Source organism: Macrobrachium rosenbergii, chromosome 13 (assembly GCF_040412425.1).
Source record: "Macrobrachium rosenbergii isolate ZJJX-2024 chromosome 13, ASM4041242v1, whole genome shotgun sequence".
NCBI lineage: Eukaryota > Metazoa > Arthropoda > Malacostraca > Decapoda > Palaemonidae > Macrobrachium > Macrobrachium rosenbergii.
The window spans coordinates 3084419-3102519 of NC_089753.1; the positions used below are offsets into that span (position 1 = coordinate 3084419).

General features: G+C 38.1%; 1 protein-coding gene across 1 annotated transcript in view; it reads right to left on the minus strand.

The window, feature by feature from the left end:
• Positions 1-2317: 2317 nt before the first annotated feature.
• The window catches only part of LOC136844858 (uncharacterized), an 89314-nt gene continuing 73530 nt past the window's right edge, over positions 2318-18101 (minus strand). Inside the window, 3 exon segments of the mRNA XM_067114101.1 lie at positions 2318-4342; positions 5396-5621; positions 6795-7637. Of these exon segments, the coding sequence (XP_066970202.1) occupies positions 4030-4342; positions 5396-5621; positions 6795-7637 (1382 nt within the window). The 3' untranslated portion in view covers positions 2318-4029.

Consider the following 18101-nt stretch of genomic DNA (forward strand, 5'->3'; position numbering starts at 1 on the left):
AGTCAATATAAATGGAAGGATTCATTAAAAGACTTCTAGTCCATAAGGCATAAGGCGTGGTGAATTGCTGATGAAATTCAGTTATAAAAAAGGGGTATCTATGAATGGAATAAGGATTTCAAGATATACAAAAAATATTCTCGAATAGAGAAATTATTATATTGATATTAGACTGCTTGATATTTATCATTTACTTGATATTTATCATCTTCTTGATCGTAAAACAGGTTATAAAGTTATACATACTGATTTTCTTTAACTATAAAACGCTTCTTGATTACATTTTTTTTAATTGCGATTCACAAAAAAGCGTCGAGCCCTGACAGGACATAGCTCCCCAAATCAACTCTGCCTAGCAACAGGCTTCTCTGGTCAGGTAACGGCACAACCGCCAATAAAAAATAGACTCGCCTTATGTTTTAAGGGACGCAGTAGAGGAAAGTATGATTCGCTAATTTCGGAAGTATTAAGATCTGATCGGAGCAAATGGATTACTGGGAGCTGCTACCAAGACTGTTAGGTTCTTTTGGAAGCTCACTGGGGCTTCCAAATTATGTATGTGTGTGTATATATATATATATATATATATATATATATATATATATATATATATATATATATATATATATATATATATATATATATATATATTATATTGTATAAAGTATTAGCAACATGAAAGGGAAGACAGGTAAATGGCACCATTAAACTCCACCTCTTTATAAAACACTATCTAGAGCCATCTAAATACAAAAGAATCGTGAGAATATAAAAAATGTTTTGGGTCTCTTCTACAAACATGACTAATTACTCTGTGTATTATTCTATCAGAATATATTAATAAACTTCTCTGTACAAGGAACCACCCTGAATAGGAGCATATACAAAATAGATGGGACCTTACAAAATATTCTATGGAGAAAAATATACACATACTATCACTGCTGGCAGCGAATCACACAAGAATTGTGGGAGGCGACGAATTCATCGCCAGAGGGTCACCCTGCTTCAGGAAGGCGCTTAGATCGGAGAACTGAAGTCACGGCGCGGCGTGCCAGTTTTCTCTCTTTAACCCCATATCTATTCCTATTGCATCTTCATCACTTTCACCGAATCGCAGCCACTTCATCGCTCGCGAACCTCAATCACGTTAGCGAAACACAACTGACTGAGAAATCGATGATCATGTTTACGAGGCAACTTAAGTAGGTAATAAGTCAAACATGAGTCATTCGTATGTTATCCACATGTGAAGTCAGGAAAATGAAACTAAACGATTGGCAAATGAGCGCACAGATTTGACACTGTCAGGAAACACAATCACTCCTTGAGTAAAGAACTGTTAAGGACTTTTTACTTAGAGCAATTATTTACTCTTTCACATAAAATGGAAAAAATAAATAGAAAATCAAACTCATATTTTTACTTGGAAAGTACATGCATCGGCTCACTTTCACAACACCTACAATGATCTCGTATTCAAGTTTCATTAGTTATTTTTGGGGTCTAATATACAAGCTCTTAGCAGATTAGGATATAGGCAGACAAGATACTCAGGTTTATATATATATATATATATATATATATATATATATATATATATATATATATATATATATATATATATATATATATATATATATATATATATATATATATATATAAATATATACAGTATATATATGTATATATACATAAATAGTAGATATGTATAAATGCATATAAAAACACATAAATAGTAGACCCTAAATATCAAAGGCACTCGCATATGCAAAGGAATATATCACATTCTCTCCAAACGGTTATCTTCTCGGAAGGCACTTGAACTTTGTACTTCGACAAATATTGGTAGAAATGTCTATGCTCATTATGGTTTGTTATGGTCATCAGTATCAGTAAAATGGTCTTCACCACTGTGTCATCCTATCAGTAAAACTACTTGGTATGCTGTAGACATTTTAAAAGGCATGAACATATGCCATATTTGAATATGCATGTGCACAGCACATGTTTATATTTGCACAAACATGTAATAATATTGTATGAATGTACATTTTGCACTATTTGTAAAGTTGAATGAAAGTCTGGCATATAATTTTTCAATATAAATTATATCTACCATTTAATTATTTAGCTTCAATGATGTTCACATGAAAACATTATGTTTCCAAACCTATATTTAAATGTACTCTTCATATAAGCTTTCAGTACATACGAACATTCATATGTGTATATATATATATATATATATATATATATATATATATATATATATATATATATATATATATATATATATTTATATATGTGTTATGTATGTATTTGTATGTATGTATGTATGTATGTGTGTGTGTGTGTGTACATGAAAGTCTGTATTTTTGAAAATTAGAAGTTCTTACGTAACAAAAAAGAATACTGGGTAAAGACATTACTGACCTGGATTGATTGCATAAGTGCATTTGTAGCATTAACAGACTACATCTTTAATAACATTATGAAAAATAGACACAGACAGTATGCAACAATTATAAACATCTTTTTATGTACAAATTCTCTAATGTTGTTCAGGTGGGAAATCTGCTCACTACCTGGCTACAAAAATATCTATGTATTCTAGATTGCAGGTTCTAAAGTTGAGGTCACGAGACCGGAGTGCAGCTTCACCCAGTGGTTGCTGCTCATAAGCAGTGCTTTACTCAAATACCAGTATAAAATGGCTCAAACATCAGCCATCTGCACTGTACAGTGATAAGCATTCACTTCTCTAATCGATTCAAAACCTCGACATATTCACTTCTACGTATTTACAATGTTTATTACCAACATTATCTTCGCCAATCATTAGTACAGGACTCACCTCGACAGAGGGTCGCCGCTTTAGTCACATCCCTTATTTCTTCTTTACTTGGTAGGACTATTTTTCACTGTCTTCCAGCCGCAGTCATTTCCAACCACGCAGGCACATTTCTAACAAACGGTAAATTACAACCTTGCACAGGGCAGGAGACTCAGAACATTTCGTAATATTCAGTCATTTTCACCGCTAGGGACAAATCTCATTATAGTTTACTCTGATAATGATACAAGTACCATTCACACTTAAATATAACAAGGACTTAATTCCTGCTACAGTCTTTCCCTACAAAATTGTAAGAAGTCTTTGGTGCGCCAGTTTGGCTCCAATATACTGCATACACTATATCTTTCCCTCGTACTGTCTACACAGGAAAGCATTTTATGAAAATGCTCTAATTGTCAAACTGCGAAAGTATCAAAACAAAAATATTGATACTCAAACACTGGACGTTTCACTTGGAACAGAGGGGAACGAATTTACTAACATGCTAGCATTCAGAATTCAAAGATTTCTTAGGATACAAATTACACCTTTGCAAATGTGACGATAGCAGCGTCTTACAAAGTCAAGCGGAAAATTCAATCGCCTTAAAATCTATTACTTACAAAAATCTTGGAGGTGAAAGGTGTAGCATTTATTATTCTTAATTTTTCCTGAGACTTGGTCATCTGTTCACATAAACCAAAAAAGGTACATTTCCATTGTCTTAACAAAAGTAATCAACCGACAAACCAAGAACAGATCTCAAAGAGAATCAACATTTCACAAATTCAATTGACAATAATTTAAGTATATCTAAAAAAAAACTACGTAATCTAGTGGTTTAGTATCAAAAGGGTCACTTTTAAGTAAACTTGAAAGATAGGTTTTTATTGTAGATCTATGTTAAGCATACGTCATCAAAGAGACGGACAATGTAATCTCATTCAAAATGTCGAATTAAAGTAAAATATTAAGTCTTCCAAATCACATGGAATTTAAAAAAGAGAACTTGGATGCCACTCGGAATTGCTAATACCCAAAGTCCCTTTTCTAAAAACTGCACTTCCTTTTCCCACGTGACCATTATTCAGTCATCGAATTTTTTTTAACACTCTAAATCAAAAGAATTTCTTAATCTATCCAAAGTTTCAGTCTTACGAATGTTCGTAACCTTGAAGAACTCCACAGCCTTACGAATGTTCATAATAGAGTTCTCTGACGTCAGCGAGCGCTGACAGAAGACTAGAGGTGTTGCTGTCGCCCCGGCTGCTTTCCGAAGAGGGACAGGCAGTGTCCGTGGATTTTCCTTCTGTCCCGCTGCCTGCGGAAGAGTCCTCGGGTTCTTCCTTGACGAGGGCAGTGAAGGAGGAGTCTTGGTACTGTTGGCTGTTTCCTCCTCCTCCTCCTCCTCCTCCTCCTCCTCCTCCTCCTCCTCCTGAGGCTGCACCGCCGGTGCCTGCGCTACTGGCAGAACCTCCTCCTCCACCTCCTACTTGGAGATACCTGACGAGTGAGAATAAACAAAGGCTGAATCAGAACCGTCATGACATTATGGAAAGCCGAGTTAAATCTCATAGCATTTCACTGCAGAGGCATTGCCCTTAGCTGCCCTAAAGTGGAAGAAAACGTGAAAAAGAGTGGGGAAGGATGGAACTTACAAGAAAAGCGAAAACGGAACCAAGAAAAGAATTCCAAAGCCTGTTCATCATTCATATGAGTTCACTTTTACAGTACAAAAACTAAAACTTAAAAACAAAGCAGAAATTACTCAGTTCAAGTAGCAAAATAATACGAGTATCAGAAATAAAATCTCATAAAAGTAACATCGATCGACAACATTACCTAACATACAAACGCGATGGTAAAGCAGATGTCCAGCACTTATTTATTTATTTATCTATTTATTTATTTAGTTATTTATTTAATATTCATCACCCAGGTAGCATTAATATCGTACAGATGAAGGAGAAAATAGCTTTCAAAATGAATCCCGCTGTTTGGGAGAGAGAACAGAAAAAGGGCTTTTAATTAAATCTGCTGTGTAATTCTATACTAATGTACATCTACGGAAAGCTTTTTCAGGTCAATAAGGAAGAAGGGAGCTCCTATGAAAAAGATGAAGAGGAAGAAGAATAAGGAAAACGAAACTGAAAAGAGCGAGAGGAAGAAATATGATCTTAAAGAAAGATAACGGATGGCAAGAACGTTCTTATCCCGAAATCCAATAACAAATCAACGTAACAGAAGAAAAGAAGAGAATAAGTTTCAGAGAAAATGAGAGGACTGTCCATAACCTGAATTCCAATTACAAAGGAACCAGACGAATAAAAACTGGAACGGAAAAGAAAACGGCGAAGAGGAACAATGGAGAAGGAGGCGGCTGTTGATCTGACTTACAGTCAGACACAAAATTAGGACCCCGAAGAACGGGAGAGTCGAACGCTGCTCTGAACTTGAAAAGGAAAGATAAGAAAAATAGAAGAAAAACGGAAGAAAAAGAAGCACAAGGAAATACCACATGGCTGCTCTTAACCTATATCTCTGCTCCTCCGTTACCTGCCGTTAACCGGCGGAGTGTAGGTGAAGTTCGGGTTGACAACGGCAGAAGGGCGCTCGGGCCCCTTCAGGTATCGGTCGAACTCGGATCGATCGACGTCGTCGAACACCTCCGCCTCCCCGCCCGCACCTCCTCCCATCGATTCGCCTTGCTGTACGCCCACGCCCTCGTTACTGGAGGCGCCGACGCTCGCACCTCCGTCGGCGCTCACTTCGCTTCTTGGACCTGCGTCAGGAAGGAGAGAGAGGTATTGCAATTGCTGCAGTAGAAATGGTTTTGAGGTGATGTTGGTAATAGAAATGCGGAAAACAATGCTGGAGGGAGGGAGAGAAATGCTGCTAATAATGGAATTATTACAGAAGATATGATACTACTACTACTAATAATAATAATAATAATAATAATAATAATAATAGTAATAATAATAATGTATTCTGATTACCGGAGAGGGAAGAAAGGAGACGCGAACAAACAAAAGGCCGTTGAGCCATGACGCTCACTTGAACCACCTGGCTGCGCTTCCAATAAAAGATGAAGATTTTTTAAAATATTACAATGAAAAACTTTGGGAACTGATGTGGCGCGATTTGCATTACATAAGGAAGCTTTCACGTAAGTTTTGCATTTCTGGTCCAGTAGGAAGTAGGGAGGCAGTCTTTTGTCTGTGGATGCTTTCGTATCAAATTTGGCTGAAAATGATCTTAAACGTGAAATGCTTATACCATACATTCATGCACATGTGTACGAAAGACACACGGATGAGAAAAGCTCATCCACTTTCAACTTAGGTGAGCCAAAATGATTCTGATGAGATGGTTTTGGGGTCCTTAATGTTTATGATGGAACCGCAAAAGAAGGAATCTAGGAGTGCCTCTGTTTTACTATTAGCTCACCTGAGCTGAGAGTGAGAGCCTTTCTGACCGAAGTTTGTCAGTAGTCCCTCTGTGTGCGTCAACTTTCCATTTTTTTCAAATAAGACGGCACAAAGCATCTTTGATAAAGGGCTTCAGGTTTGTTCAAATGGGGACGGGGAGATACATCCTCTTCCAAAGGCCGATAAATAGGGAGTATGGCATATACGCTGAAGTCACTTACAAATTTTCTCTAGAGCTACTGGGCCAAAAACGATGAAATTTGGTTGAAAGCTTCTTTGCGTTATGCAATTCACGTTTGTTCAAATTGTAGCAACAGGGAGTCAGCGTGGGACCACAACGAGGGTCCAGATTTATATATAGGTATATTTAAGAGTAATTTTAACCATAGACTTGCAAGCGCCAAAAGGTGACAAAGATGAGTGTTTCAGTCTTGGGTTCTTGCTTCATTCCCATGACATACAGTATCTGGGAAATATTTCCACTAGATGGCGACATGTACTGTACAGTAAAAGCTCAGACTTACTGCTGAATGCAGGATGCGTGAAAGCAGGGTGATGATGGTGATGCTCAGTGCCGTAACCCTGAGGGTCGTACTGATGCGGGTAGTAGCCATCGGACCCAGCCGAGTAGTCATGATAGTCGTATCCGTACACGTGTCCAGGATAGTGGAAATTTGGGTAGCCCGGATGATGCGCGAAATAATGCTGTGACAGCTTGGTGCTGTTGATGCCGGATGGATGGTTTGGGCCTTCCATCTGCTGCTGAGGGTGAGGATGCGGGAGGTGTTGTTGGGGATGCTGGTGGGGCTGCTGCTGTTGGTGTTGGTGGTGTTGGAGGTTGCTATTGGCGTTGGCGGAAGTGTGGAGGTGGTCGTGGTCGTGTGGGGAGGCTTCTGGTGGAGTGGGTAAGGCCGCCAGAGTGCATGGAGGAATGGCCGGGGCAACTTGAGGCGGGGGAGGGGGCCATGCAGGTTCGGGAGAGCAAGTGGGGGAGGCGTCCGGTGTGTGGAGGGCCAAGACCTGGTTTTGGAAAGATGGCGGGGGCACGGGGGAGCCGTTGAGCTCGCCCGAATTCAAAGGCCTCGTCAAGGTCGCTTGCAAGAAGCCTCCTGGTAAGGCCGGACTGTCCTTCCTCGGTTGGGACGAAGTGGTTGTGGTGGCTGTCGTGGTGGAGGGGGGCGAAGAAGACGCCGACGGAGGACCGGGGGGACCCTGACCCCCTCCGGGCTTCTTAGGCGGTTGTTGCTTTCGCCGACGGGGTCTGTATTTGTAGTCAGGGTGGTCCGCCATGTGCTTCAGGCGCAGCCGCTCGGCTTCTTCGACAAAAGGGCGGCGTTCCGTTGGCGTCAGAGCCCGCCATTTCTTTCCTGAAAGGACAAAAAGGATTTCATTGTAAAGGAATTCTACGCTGAAATATATTTTCTCTTTGCTTCTGTCGGTAAAACAAAAAGGTAAAATAGTGACATGGAACTATACTGGGCGGAAGTGTCTCTGAGATATATTCTCCGTCATGAAACCGTACTTGAATATTCTAAATGACAAAGGGACATCTTCTGCAGCTGACAATTATCAGTTTCAAATACTACTCATTAATGTGTGTTTTTGATGCATGTACATGGATATATACAGATATATACTTATATATGTGTGTGTGTATACATGTGAGTATATATATCTATATATATATATATATGTGTGTGTGTGTGTGTGTGTGTGTGTGTGTGTGTGTGTGTGTGTGGTTTCTGTAATTCTCAATAGATGGAGAGATGTGGCAAGGAACCAGAGAAAGGACAGCATATTTAGATGTAAAGTTGCGGGATAAAAATGTGAAAGGCAAATGGAGTGTCCAGGTAATACAGTACTAAATGGAGATTGTGAAAAGGGAACGCGGAAACTAGTGGAAGTGCATATGAGGATAAAGCTGACAGTTAAATATCAGCAAGAATGAAGTAAGGGTAAATGGAAACCAGAAAGACTGAACAATGACTGGCAATGTGGATGGTGGAAGAATGGAGATGGATAATTCTCGTGGGTATTTGATGGTAGAATAAGAAGTGGTGTCACAGAATAGATGAACAACGAAATGCAGCAGGGTGTCTGCAGAAGACTGGGAATAGACATTAAGTGCTGATGTATTAAGGGGCTGTCGAGCCCAATGTCCCTTATGGAAGTGAAGTGTGGATCTCGAATAAAAATCAAGATAAGTGAATCTGTTAGCAAGATGTGCTTATGTGGTATATGTTGTATAAGAAGAACTGAATGGATGAGAAATGTTGATATACGTACAAGTGGAAGAAAAGTTAGAGTATAGGAAAGGATAAACCAGAGTATGGTGAGATGGTTTGGTCATGTGAAAAGAATGGAGAGCGATAATTTACTGAAGTTTATAATTTCAAAATATCTGGATGGAGATTGAGGATGTGATGGACAGATAGCGGGAAAGAGGTCTTGTAAAGGAGCGGCCTCGATGTCCGGGAAATGCGAACATGCATACAGAACGAAAGTGAATGGCACACATTGTTTAGGGGGCTCCACATGCCGCTCATGGGTCTTCTCATAAGGGAAAATGAGGCAACTCATGTGGTAGGTTCTGCACAGGTGGTGCATCGGCGATTCAGCTTTTACCATGTGAGCGTGGCAGAGTGACCGCAGTGTTGTCCTGTTTCTCGAGTTCCATGGAAGTGGGGATCCGGTATAATGTTGAAATACGATGTACTCATGTTTTGCATATATATATATATATATATATATATATATATATATATATATATATATATATATATATATATATATATATATATATATATATATATATATATATATATATATATATGTAGATAGTTAGATCGATCGATAGCTAATGGGGCTAGTAACCTCATGCGAACAGTTAACAGTTATATATATATATATACATATATATATATATATATATATATATATATATATATATATATATATATATATAATCAGTAGCTACTAAACGTCCTTTAATATCCAATTCGCTCTACCTGAAATAATATATTTTCATATATGTTACCGAAGGAATTTTTTTAGTTGATAATAAGTTCGTCGTCCCGTGGGCTGAAACAGCGAAGGACAAGAGCTCAGGAATACAGTGGACGCATTTAACCCACGCGGCCAGCAAGTGAGGTATAAGTGGATATCGTCTCCCATATACAACGGGTGATTTGTATATGGGAGACGAAATCCACTTATACCTCACTTGCTGGCCGCGTGGGTTAAATGCGTCCACTGTAGTCCTGAGTTCTTGTCCTTCGCTGGTTCGAGCCCACGGGACGACGAACTTATTATCAACTAAAAAATTCTCCTTCGGTAACATATATGAAAATATATTATTTCCGAGGTAGAGCGAATTGATATTAAAGGACGTTTGTAGCATTGATTTGTATATGAATCACGATGATGTGATAAAAGTCATATATATATATATATATATATATATATATATATATATATATATATATATATATATATATATATATATATATATATATATATATATACAGTATATATATATATATGTGTGTGTGTATATATATACATATACAGTATATATACTGTATATATGTGTGTGTGTGTATACATGAACACATTGTACGCTTGTACGTGCATATCCGTCTGTCCTTAAACCCTCTGGATCAGGATGCCGATCATGTCCCTCCCAGGCGATAAACCGAAAACAAATCCATGTGCCCATCTTCCAAGACCACGAGAACTCTGAAAAAATCGCCAGTAGGATACCACCTAGCCATGCCCTCTTCATCACCGATAGATAAGAAAAACCTCAAAATACCCACAAAAATACCTGAGAAATAGCTTCCATCTGTAGGCTTGGTAACGGACTCGAGTGTAACCGCACTCCGCGTCAGTTACTAAGAAGGGGCTTGAGAGGGCGATGTGACCCATGTTGTAGAAAAAAAAGTGGGTCCACTTAATATAGGTCTTCTCTTGTTCGGGTCTCTTCCGAGATCTCTCGTGGACGCTACAAGAGATCTTGATAGCTCACGTGAAAGTAGACCTGACATCCGTCAGTCTGAACAGAAGACGAGAAAAGGAGAGGGAAAGACGTCCGTATTCTCTCTCTCTCTCTCTCTCTCTCTCTCTCTCTCTCTCTCTCCATCAAGAAAGGAAGATGGAAAGACTTTCTTTCTCATGCAGTAAGTCATGACATTTGTCGCTTCTCTTTCTGCCTCTCTTTAGAAAAGAAACTTGTAGTTATCTCTAAGCGAAAACTTCGATTATTTCTCTCTATCTCTCTCTCTCTCTCTCTCTAACAAAAGGTAGAGAGGCCCCCTCTTCTCTCTCTCTCTCTCTCTCTCTGATGAAAATATGTCTCTCTTCCCTCTCAGGGTGACGCAGTAGGTTCAGGGCTTCGGAGGTTTTGAAAAATGTTCATATTTCTCTTCAAAACAAAGATAAAAGTTTTGCAGGGAATCTAAGAAAGTTATCAGTCCAATGCCGTTTCTACCTGACTCCTAATGTGTGATAAAAGTTCTGTCAATGCTCGCAAAACTCTGTGCTTTAATAGCATTAGACACTCATTGATGATCACCTTTCCCAATACTGACCAGACCCATTAACATACCCAGGACCAAAGACGGAATGAAGAACGTGGGACTTGATCCCGGCTGAAGATTAGAAGTCAGAAATACGCACAAAAAAAAAAAAAGCAGTCTGGCTCTTTGTGTCTTCTTTCACAATTTCCCCGGTATTTCTTACTCTGCTTCCTTTTCTTGAGCTACTAAGTTGCCTGTGCGTATGTTGGCGTTCTCGATGACCTAATAACAGCCATTGTTTCCAAGTTGGAAAAGGAAATATGTTAATAAAAGCACGGAAAAAGAAGAGGTGCATAATGACCCAGAAATTCTAAGCTGATAAGATATGCGTCAGTTTCTCTGACCCACGGTGTTTTTCTCTGATTTCTCTTATTGATATACGCATAAACACGCACACACATACACACACACACACACACACACACACACACACACACATACATATATATATATATATATATATATATATATATATATATATATATATATATATATATATATATATATATATATATATATATATATATATACATACACGCACACACGAATCTTATATTGTGTGCACAGCAGAGGAATTCCAAGGGTGAACAGCAATCTTGCAATTAATAGCGCCTGAATAGAAACTGTTTAACCTTACCTGTGAGAGACCACCTGGGCAAAAAAACATGTGACCAAAAATATTAACCTAAAACAAACATTTCAAAAATATCTACCCAAAATGTGAGTGTTCAAGATATGACTATCCTAAAAATATGAGAACTAAAAACATGACGGTCCAATTCTGTCCTTTTGAACCTGATGCTACCAAGGATGTCCTACATATCGAGAGCTCTTCTGCCAAGGCTTCTTTGTCCGTCACTTATGGGTCATCCTCCTTCACGCCAAACGCGATCAATTATTGTTATTTCTATTATTACTATTGCTTTCTTGTTTTCGGCAGTGTTGTTAATAAAAATAACAATGATAACATAGATGCCGAAAATGGGCAATACTCAGGAGAAATCATTTTTTACCACTTCGTTTAACAACGATACAAAGGTGCGTTGTTTGAAACTAACCTTCGTTTATCAGATTACAGACGAAAACCAGTAGGTTGGGATTTTTTTATTCCAAATAAATGAATCTCTAAGAGGAAATTTATGTCACAGTCATACCTGATAGCAAAGAAAGCTTGACGCAAAGCGAGAGAAAAACCCAGAAATATTATTTACGTCATCCGGCCCTTCATGCCGGGACGACGTTGCTAGATAGCATCATAAGGGCTTTCTTTCTCTCTTATGAAGCAAAAACTGTAGGACGTCCTATAGACATGGCTCTCTCTCTCTCTCTCTCTCTCTCTCTCTCTCTCTCTCTCTCTCTCTCTCTCTCGTATGATCCACCTTCTACTCTTTCAGTGGCACTGTCGGGCGTTCGAATCTTTCAGATGCCGAATTATAATTCCCCTTCGGTAATTTTCTCGAGGTGGAGCGAATTGGGTATTAAACGACATTTGTAGCTTAAGGCTTATAAATATAAAAGAAGTCACGGTGTATGTGATAAAAATTCATACACACAAATATATATATATATATATATATATATATATATATATATATATATATATATATATATATATATATATATATATATATATGTATGTATGTAAATTATATAATCATATATATACATATTTTATATACATTATATATATATATATATATATATATATGTATGTATGTATGTATATATCCACATTAAACTTGCTGTGCCTACATGGACCTACGCAGTGCTTGGGTACCCAGTAATGAAGTACGGGACTTTCTGATGACAGGAAGACCATTACCCTAAAGGGCCGTCACCTCTAAAGAGAAAATGCGCGTACATTATATACATATGTGTGTGTGTGTGAGTGTGTATTTTATATAAATATATATATATATATATTATATATATATATATATATATATATATATATATATATATATATATATATATATATATATATATATATATATATATATGGCAAGTGGGTCCGTTGGATAAGAGCTCCTTTTGAGAATGTCTGCCATAGAGTGGTAATAAAATCCGGCCGGGAGTGGAGGCACGTTTGGACGTAGGTGTTGAGAGAAGAGCTTTACGGAGGCGATATATGTCAGCTGAATCATTTTATGGTTTGTTTACAATTGAGTCAAATCGCAGAATCAAATCTTCCTGGCGAGAAGTGAATGAAGATTCGACGGGTTCTGCCGACGATGGGGGTTGGGGGGGTGGGGGAAGGGATACTGGGGGAGGAGGTTGGAGAGGAGAGAGAGGAAGAGGAAAGAGGACAAGAGTACAGAAGGAGGGGAGAGGAGAAATGAGGACAGAGGACGACGACTTTGAAGACTGTGTCTGAAGAGAGAGAGAGAGAGAGACTTTGAAGCACACTATTGTCTTCTTCGACATCCCCTCCAAACTCTTCCTCGATGCCATCATGACGAGGCTTTGAACAAGACTAGGAATTCTAATATTATTTACGAGTTTTTCAAACACTCCTCTGTATGACTCGATTTTTATTACTGAATCGGTTCTAATATTAAAAAAACTAATAATACTAAAAAAGAAACAGTTCCTCAATAGGAAATCGTTGAGAAAACCTGATAGGACAATTTCAAGCACTACGTTTTTAGCAACAAAAACTCCATCGATTAGACAGCACCTCTTCGGCTTTAGCATGAACTCAGACCAGAGTGGGTGGATTGGAAAATGACATCAAGTGGTTATCAGCAGGAAAGCGGACACCCGAAGAAAAATGCTCAGGATGTAGATGCACGTCCATCGCATCTATTCGTCTTTAGCTCAAAAGATCGATACCATACCAGAGTGGGTGGCCTAATAATAATAATAATAATAATAATAGGAAAAAAGGTGTGGGTGGAAGTGAAGGCGCTGGCTGAGGTGCCCGGCGGAGCATAAACACCCATGACGGAGGAATAAGCACGGATGCCCAGCGAGGGGTATATGCCAGTAACTACGGACAGGAAATGAGGCTCTAAGTACATGATATGTTTGTGCATATTTTGAACTAAGTGGATGATTAAAGCACTTCTGAGGGAAGTCGGTTTTGAGGGCTTTGATGGTGAGAGAGAGAGAGAGAGAGAGAGAGAGCGAGAGATTTGGAGAGTGGTCTTATTGGTCATTATGTTAGAAGTATGGATGAGAATGAAGTAAGATTTTAATGAGAAAAATGCCGTGGTTGTGCATTTGTTCCTTTACAGCGTATGTGCGTGTACATAAGTACGCACACAGGCGCTGTGAAGGACATAGATGTATGTATATATATATATATATATATATATATATATATATATATATATATATATATATATATATATATATATATATATATATATATATATATATATATATACTGTATATGAAAATAAGAGATTAGGAAATAATTAAACAATCACATACAGTATCCTAAGATGATGGATTTGGCCCTGTAGTTTAATTACGTATTTTAGTCAGTTGTTTAAACACATAATAACGATACTTCATCATCTTAAACAGTTACAAATAAGACAAACTCTCAAAAGTTTTGATTCTCATACGACTTTTGATGAATCAAAAAAATCTATTATCCGTATGATCTTTGTTCATGAAACTGCCATTATCACCTTCTGTGTAAGATATACAAAACACATTTATATATATATATATATATATATATATATATATATATATATATATATATATATATATATATATATATATATATATATATGTATGTGTGTGTGTGTGTGTGTGTGTGTGTGTATGTATATATGTGTGTGTATGTATAGAGAGAGAGAGAGAGAGAGAGAGAGAGAGAGATAAGAGAGAGAGAGAGAGAGAGAGAGAGAGGGTAAAGGGTTAGTACATGAGGGGTACCTGCTGGGACGCAAGAGTGGGCGTGGCCTCCGTGAGGTGGGAGGAGCTATGCCTATCAAGGAGATGTTTTGGAACTTAAATCTTTGAGCTACCTTTACGGATCCTTGATACGTGATTCCCTTTAGAGAGGATTCTCGATTCTTGTTTCATTTTCGGCTTCGTCTGGAACCGATTTGGGTGCAAGCTTTGAATTAGAAATATATATATATATATATATATATATATATATATATATATATATATATATATATATATATATATATATTATACATCAATAATAACTCATCTATATTTATTAGCTTGAAATAAATTGGCTTTATGGTCGAAACGTGCAAGAAATATCATGAAAATTTCCCCTCTCTCATAATTATGATAAAAAAATCTAAGAAATATTAATAAAAATATTAATAATAACAGCCGTAATTATTGACTGGGCTTAGAAAAGCAATCGTGGGCGCGTGATTATTGTATTCGGTTGGAAATCGGGTATAAAACGATGGTAACCCACCCCTGGGTTGGGGTGAGGAAGGGGTGCAGGGCCAGGGGCCGCTACGGCGTGAGGGCGTGAAGACGTGATGTGTGTATCTGAAGGCGTGTCACAGGACCAGCTTCTGAATATTAATGAGCAAACACAAATTCGTTACGTTGGTGCGGGAAAGGAACGCTGCCAACTTTCGTTCAAAAGGCGACAGGTAACATACGAAAGAATCAAATTTCCTCTTCACTTGATTCCTTTGAATAGTTCTTCCTTCTTTCACTCCAAAAGCGTCGAGTAAGATATGAAAGTAATACACCTTCGCTTCATTGGTTTGTTTACATTAAATCACTATCATTTCACTATAAGTGAGGGTTATTAAAGAATCAATTTTCACTCTGTTTAATTTGCAAATTTATGATATTTTTCACTTTTTATGTGACAGGTAACATACCAGCATCCAAATTTCATTTGATTTAACTAATTACTTTAAATCGCTCTTTCCTTATTTCGCTCCAAAAATAACAAGTAACAGAGAGGATTAAATCCGCTATTCCTCTGACCAATAACGTCACACAGTACCTCACTGATTTTATTCTACGGGTGAAAGGTAACATAAAAAAAGTTGAAGTAACGTCTCTTGGAATGAATTGATTTACGTCATTTATTCCTTATTTCACCCAAAGTGTCATCAACACATATTGGATCTACACTTACTTCCTACTCATTCTCAGCACTTGGATCAGTATTATAAACCTTCAAATCTTATTAATCTCTTCGTGTTGTTCTCCAAAACATTTGTTGTCTTCCGGTCGTAAGGGATGCGTTCGCTGTCTAGGCACTGAAATAACCAACCACGCAATTTTCTTGCAGCCAGGGCCACTCTGTTTATGCTAACACTGTGACTGGTTTCCATTCTGGTGACTCTACATCTGCCTGCTTTTCAGTCCGAAAAAATCCTGACAAATCCCGGCATTGTCAACTATCCCCTCCACTTCTTCACTGATCCGGTAAAATGGACAGAAGATAAAAAAAAAAAAACACAGATTCTACTTCAAATTCTTTTCAACGGTCTCGTTGTCCCTAATCCCAATGATTAGCTTCGTCTATACCTCAAGACCTAAAGCCAAGCCTCTTCCAAAAGCAAAACTACCAAGTTCTGAGCTGTCACCTTCCCGCAGATCAATTATGTCAAAGGATATGTTTTTCTTTATTATGCAAAATGGGCAGAAATTAGTATAAATGTGATACATGGATAAATTAAACTGATAAACGAAGCAGAAAACCGAATTAAATTGTCAAAATTCGATTCCATTGCTGCAGTTGAGACTTTCCTTGAAATTCAAGTTCCTCAGTGGAATGCTCCCTCGAAAACTGCCTGGAATCGTAATTCTCGAATTTCGTTTTACAACTTAGATGGTAAAAGCTTCAGTCAGAATTTATGACTGTTATTGTTGAAATGATGATTGTTAAGATTTTTATTATTGCTATTGTTTTCATAATCACCATCGCTTCATATTTCGCCTGAGCTAAGGGATAAAAAAGCTCGACAATTTAGGCTATAATATTTAGTATTATTATTATTATTATTATTATTATTAATATTAGTATTATTATTATTATTATCCACCTCAATATACGCACTATGGGATAACTAAGCACAAATACTTCAGCTGTAATATTTCTCATTACAATCATTACTCTATTATTATTATCATTACCATATGCAGTAGCAGAGGAGCCTCGATGGCTCAGTCGGTTACAGCAGCAGCTTCGGACTTCGTAGAGATCTGTGGCGCGGGTTCAAACCCGCAGCCGACTGATCAGAGAGGCAGACACTGCTATCCGTGTAGACATCCCGGGATTATATATGTAATCAACGGATAGGTTTGCTTAAAAAGCAAATGGATGTTACAGACTAAATACACACACAAAACAAAGCCACTACAACACCTTCTAAAAACATAACAAACATCTCACACGTCTCGAACTCTCGCCATAGCCGCGCAATAACTTCTCGCTGCTGGGAAGAAAGGGCGTTGGGTCGGGTATGATACATGAAACATACGTACCGGGGTCTAAGCGATGTCAGGCAGGGCAGCCGATCGAGACCACAGGTCTACCCCAAAGCCAAATCAAAAAGTCCTTCAAAAGAAGGCATCGTGCTTACCCCATACAAAAATGGGAATAAAAGCACGTTAAAAGAAGAAGAAGAAGAAGATATGCAGTAGCAGAAGTGTTACTCATAACTGGCGCCCTCCTGCCAATCTCTCCCCAAGAAAAGACAGAAACTGCTGCTGCCTTCATTCTCAGAGACGCTCATTCAAAGGACGTCTAGAGCAGGACTTTTTTCTTTCCACTGAAGACGAAGTAACTCATCACTTCTCGTTATAATCAGAGGTCTTTCCTCTTATCACAGTATTGCGAATAAGAGAGAGAGAGAGAGAGAGAGAGAGAGAGAGAGAGAGAGAGAGAGAGAGAGAGAGAGAGAATGTGCAATGTGAGGTTTCGTGTCACAGAATAAATTTAACTTTGCGTGATTGATGAGATGGATTTACCCTGGGCATAAAATGTCTTGCTGCATTTATTCTTGTTGTTGAAGTTTGTCATATAATGTTTATTTTGACAGGTTTTTATTCTGCTTAAACCAAGAAATCCAAAAACTTGTCAACATACGAAATTGGTAATCATTCTCTCTCTCTCTCTCTCTCTCTCTCTCTCTCTCTCTCTCTCTCTCTCTCTCTCTCTCTCTGTTCCCTGCTTCCTCAATCGCTCCAGAACTGGGTGAGAAAAACAATGGCATGAGAGCGATTCCCCCAAAATCCAGAATACTTCTGCCGACCAAAGCCCCGACAGGAAGCAGGTTGTTAGCCGGCTTTCGTGAATCG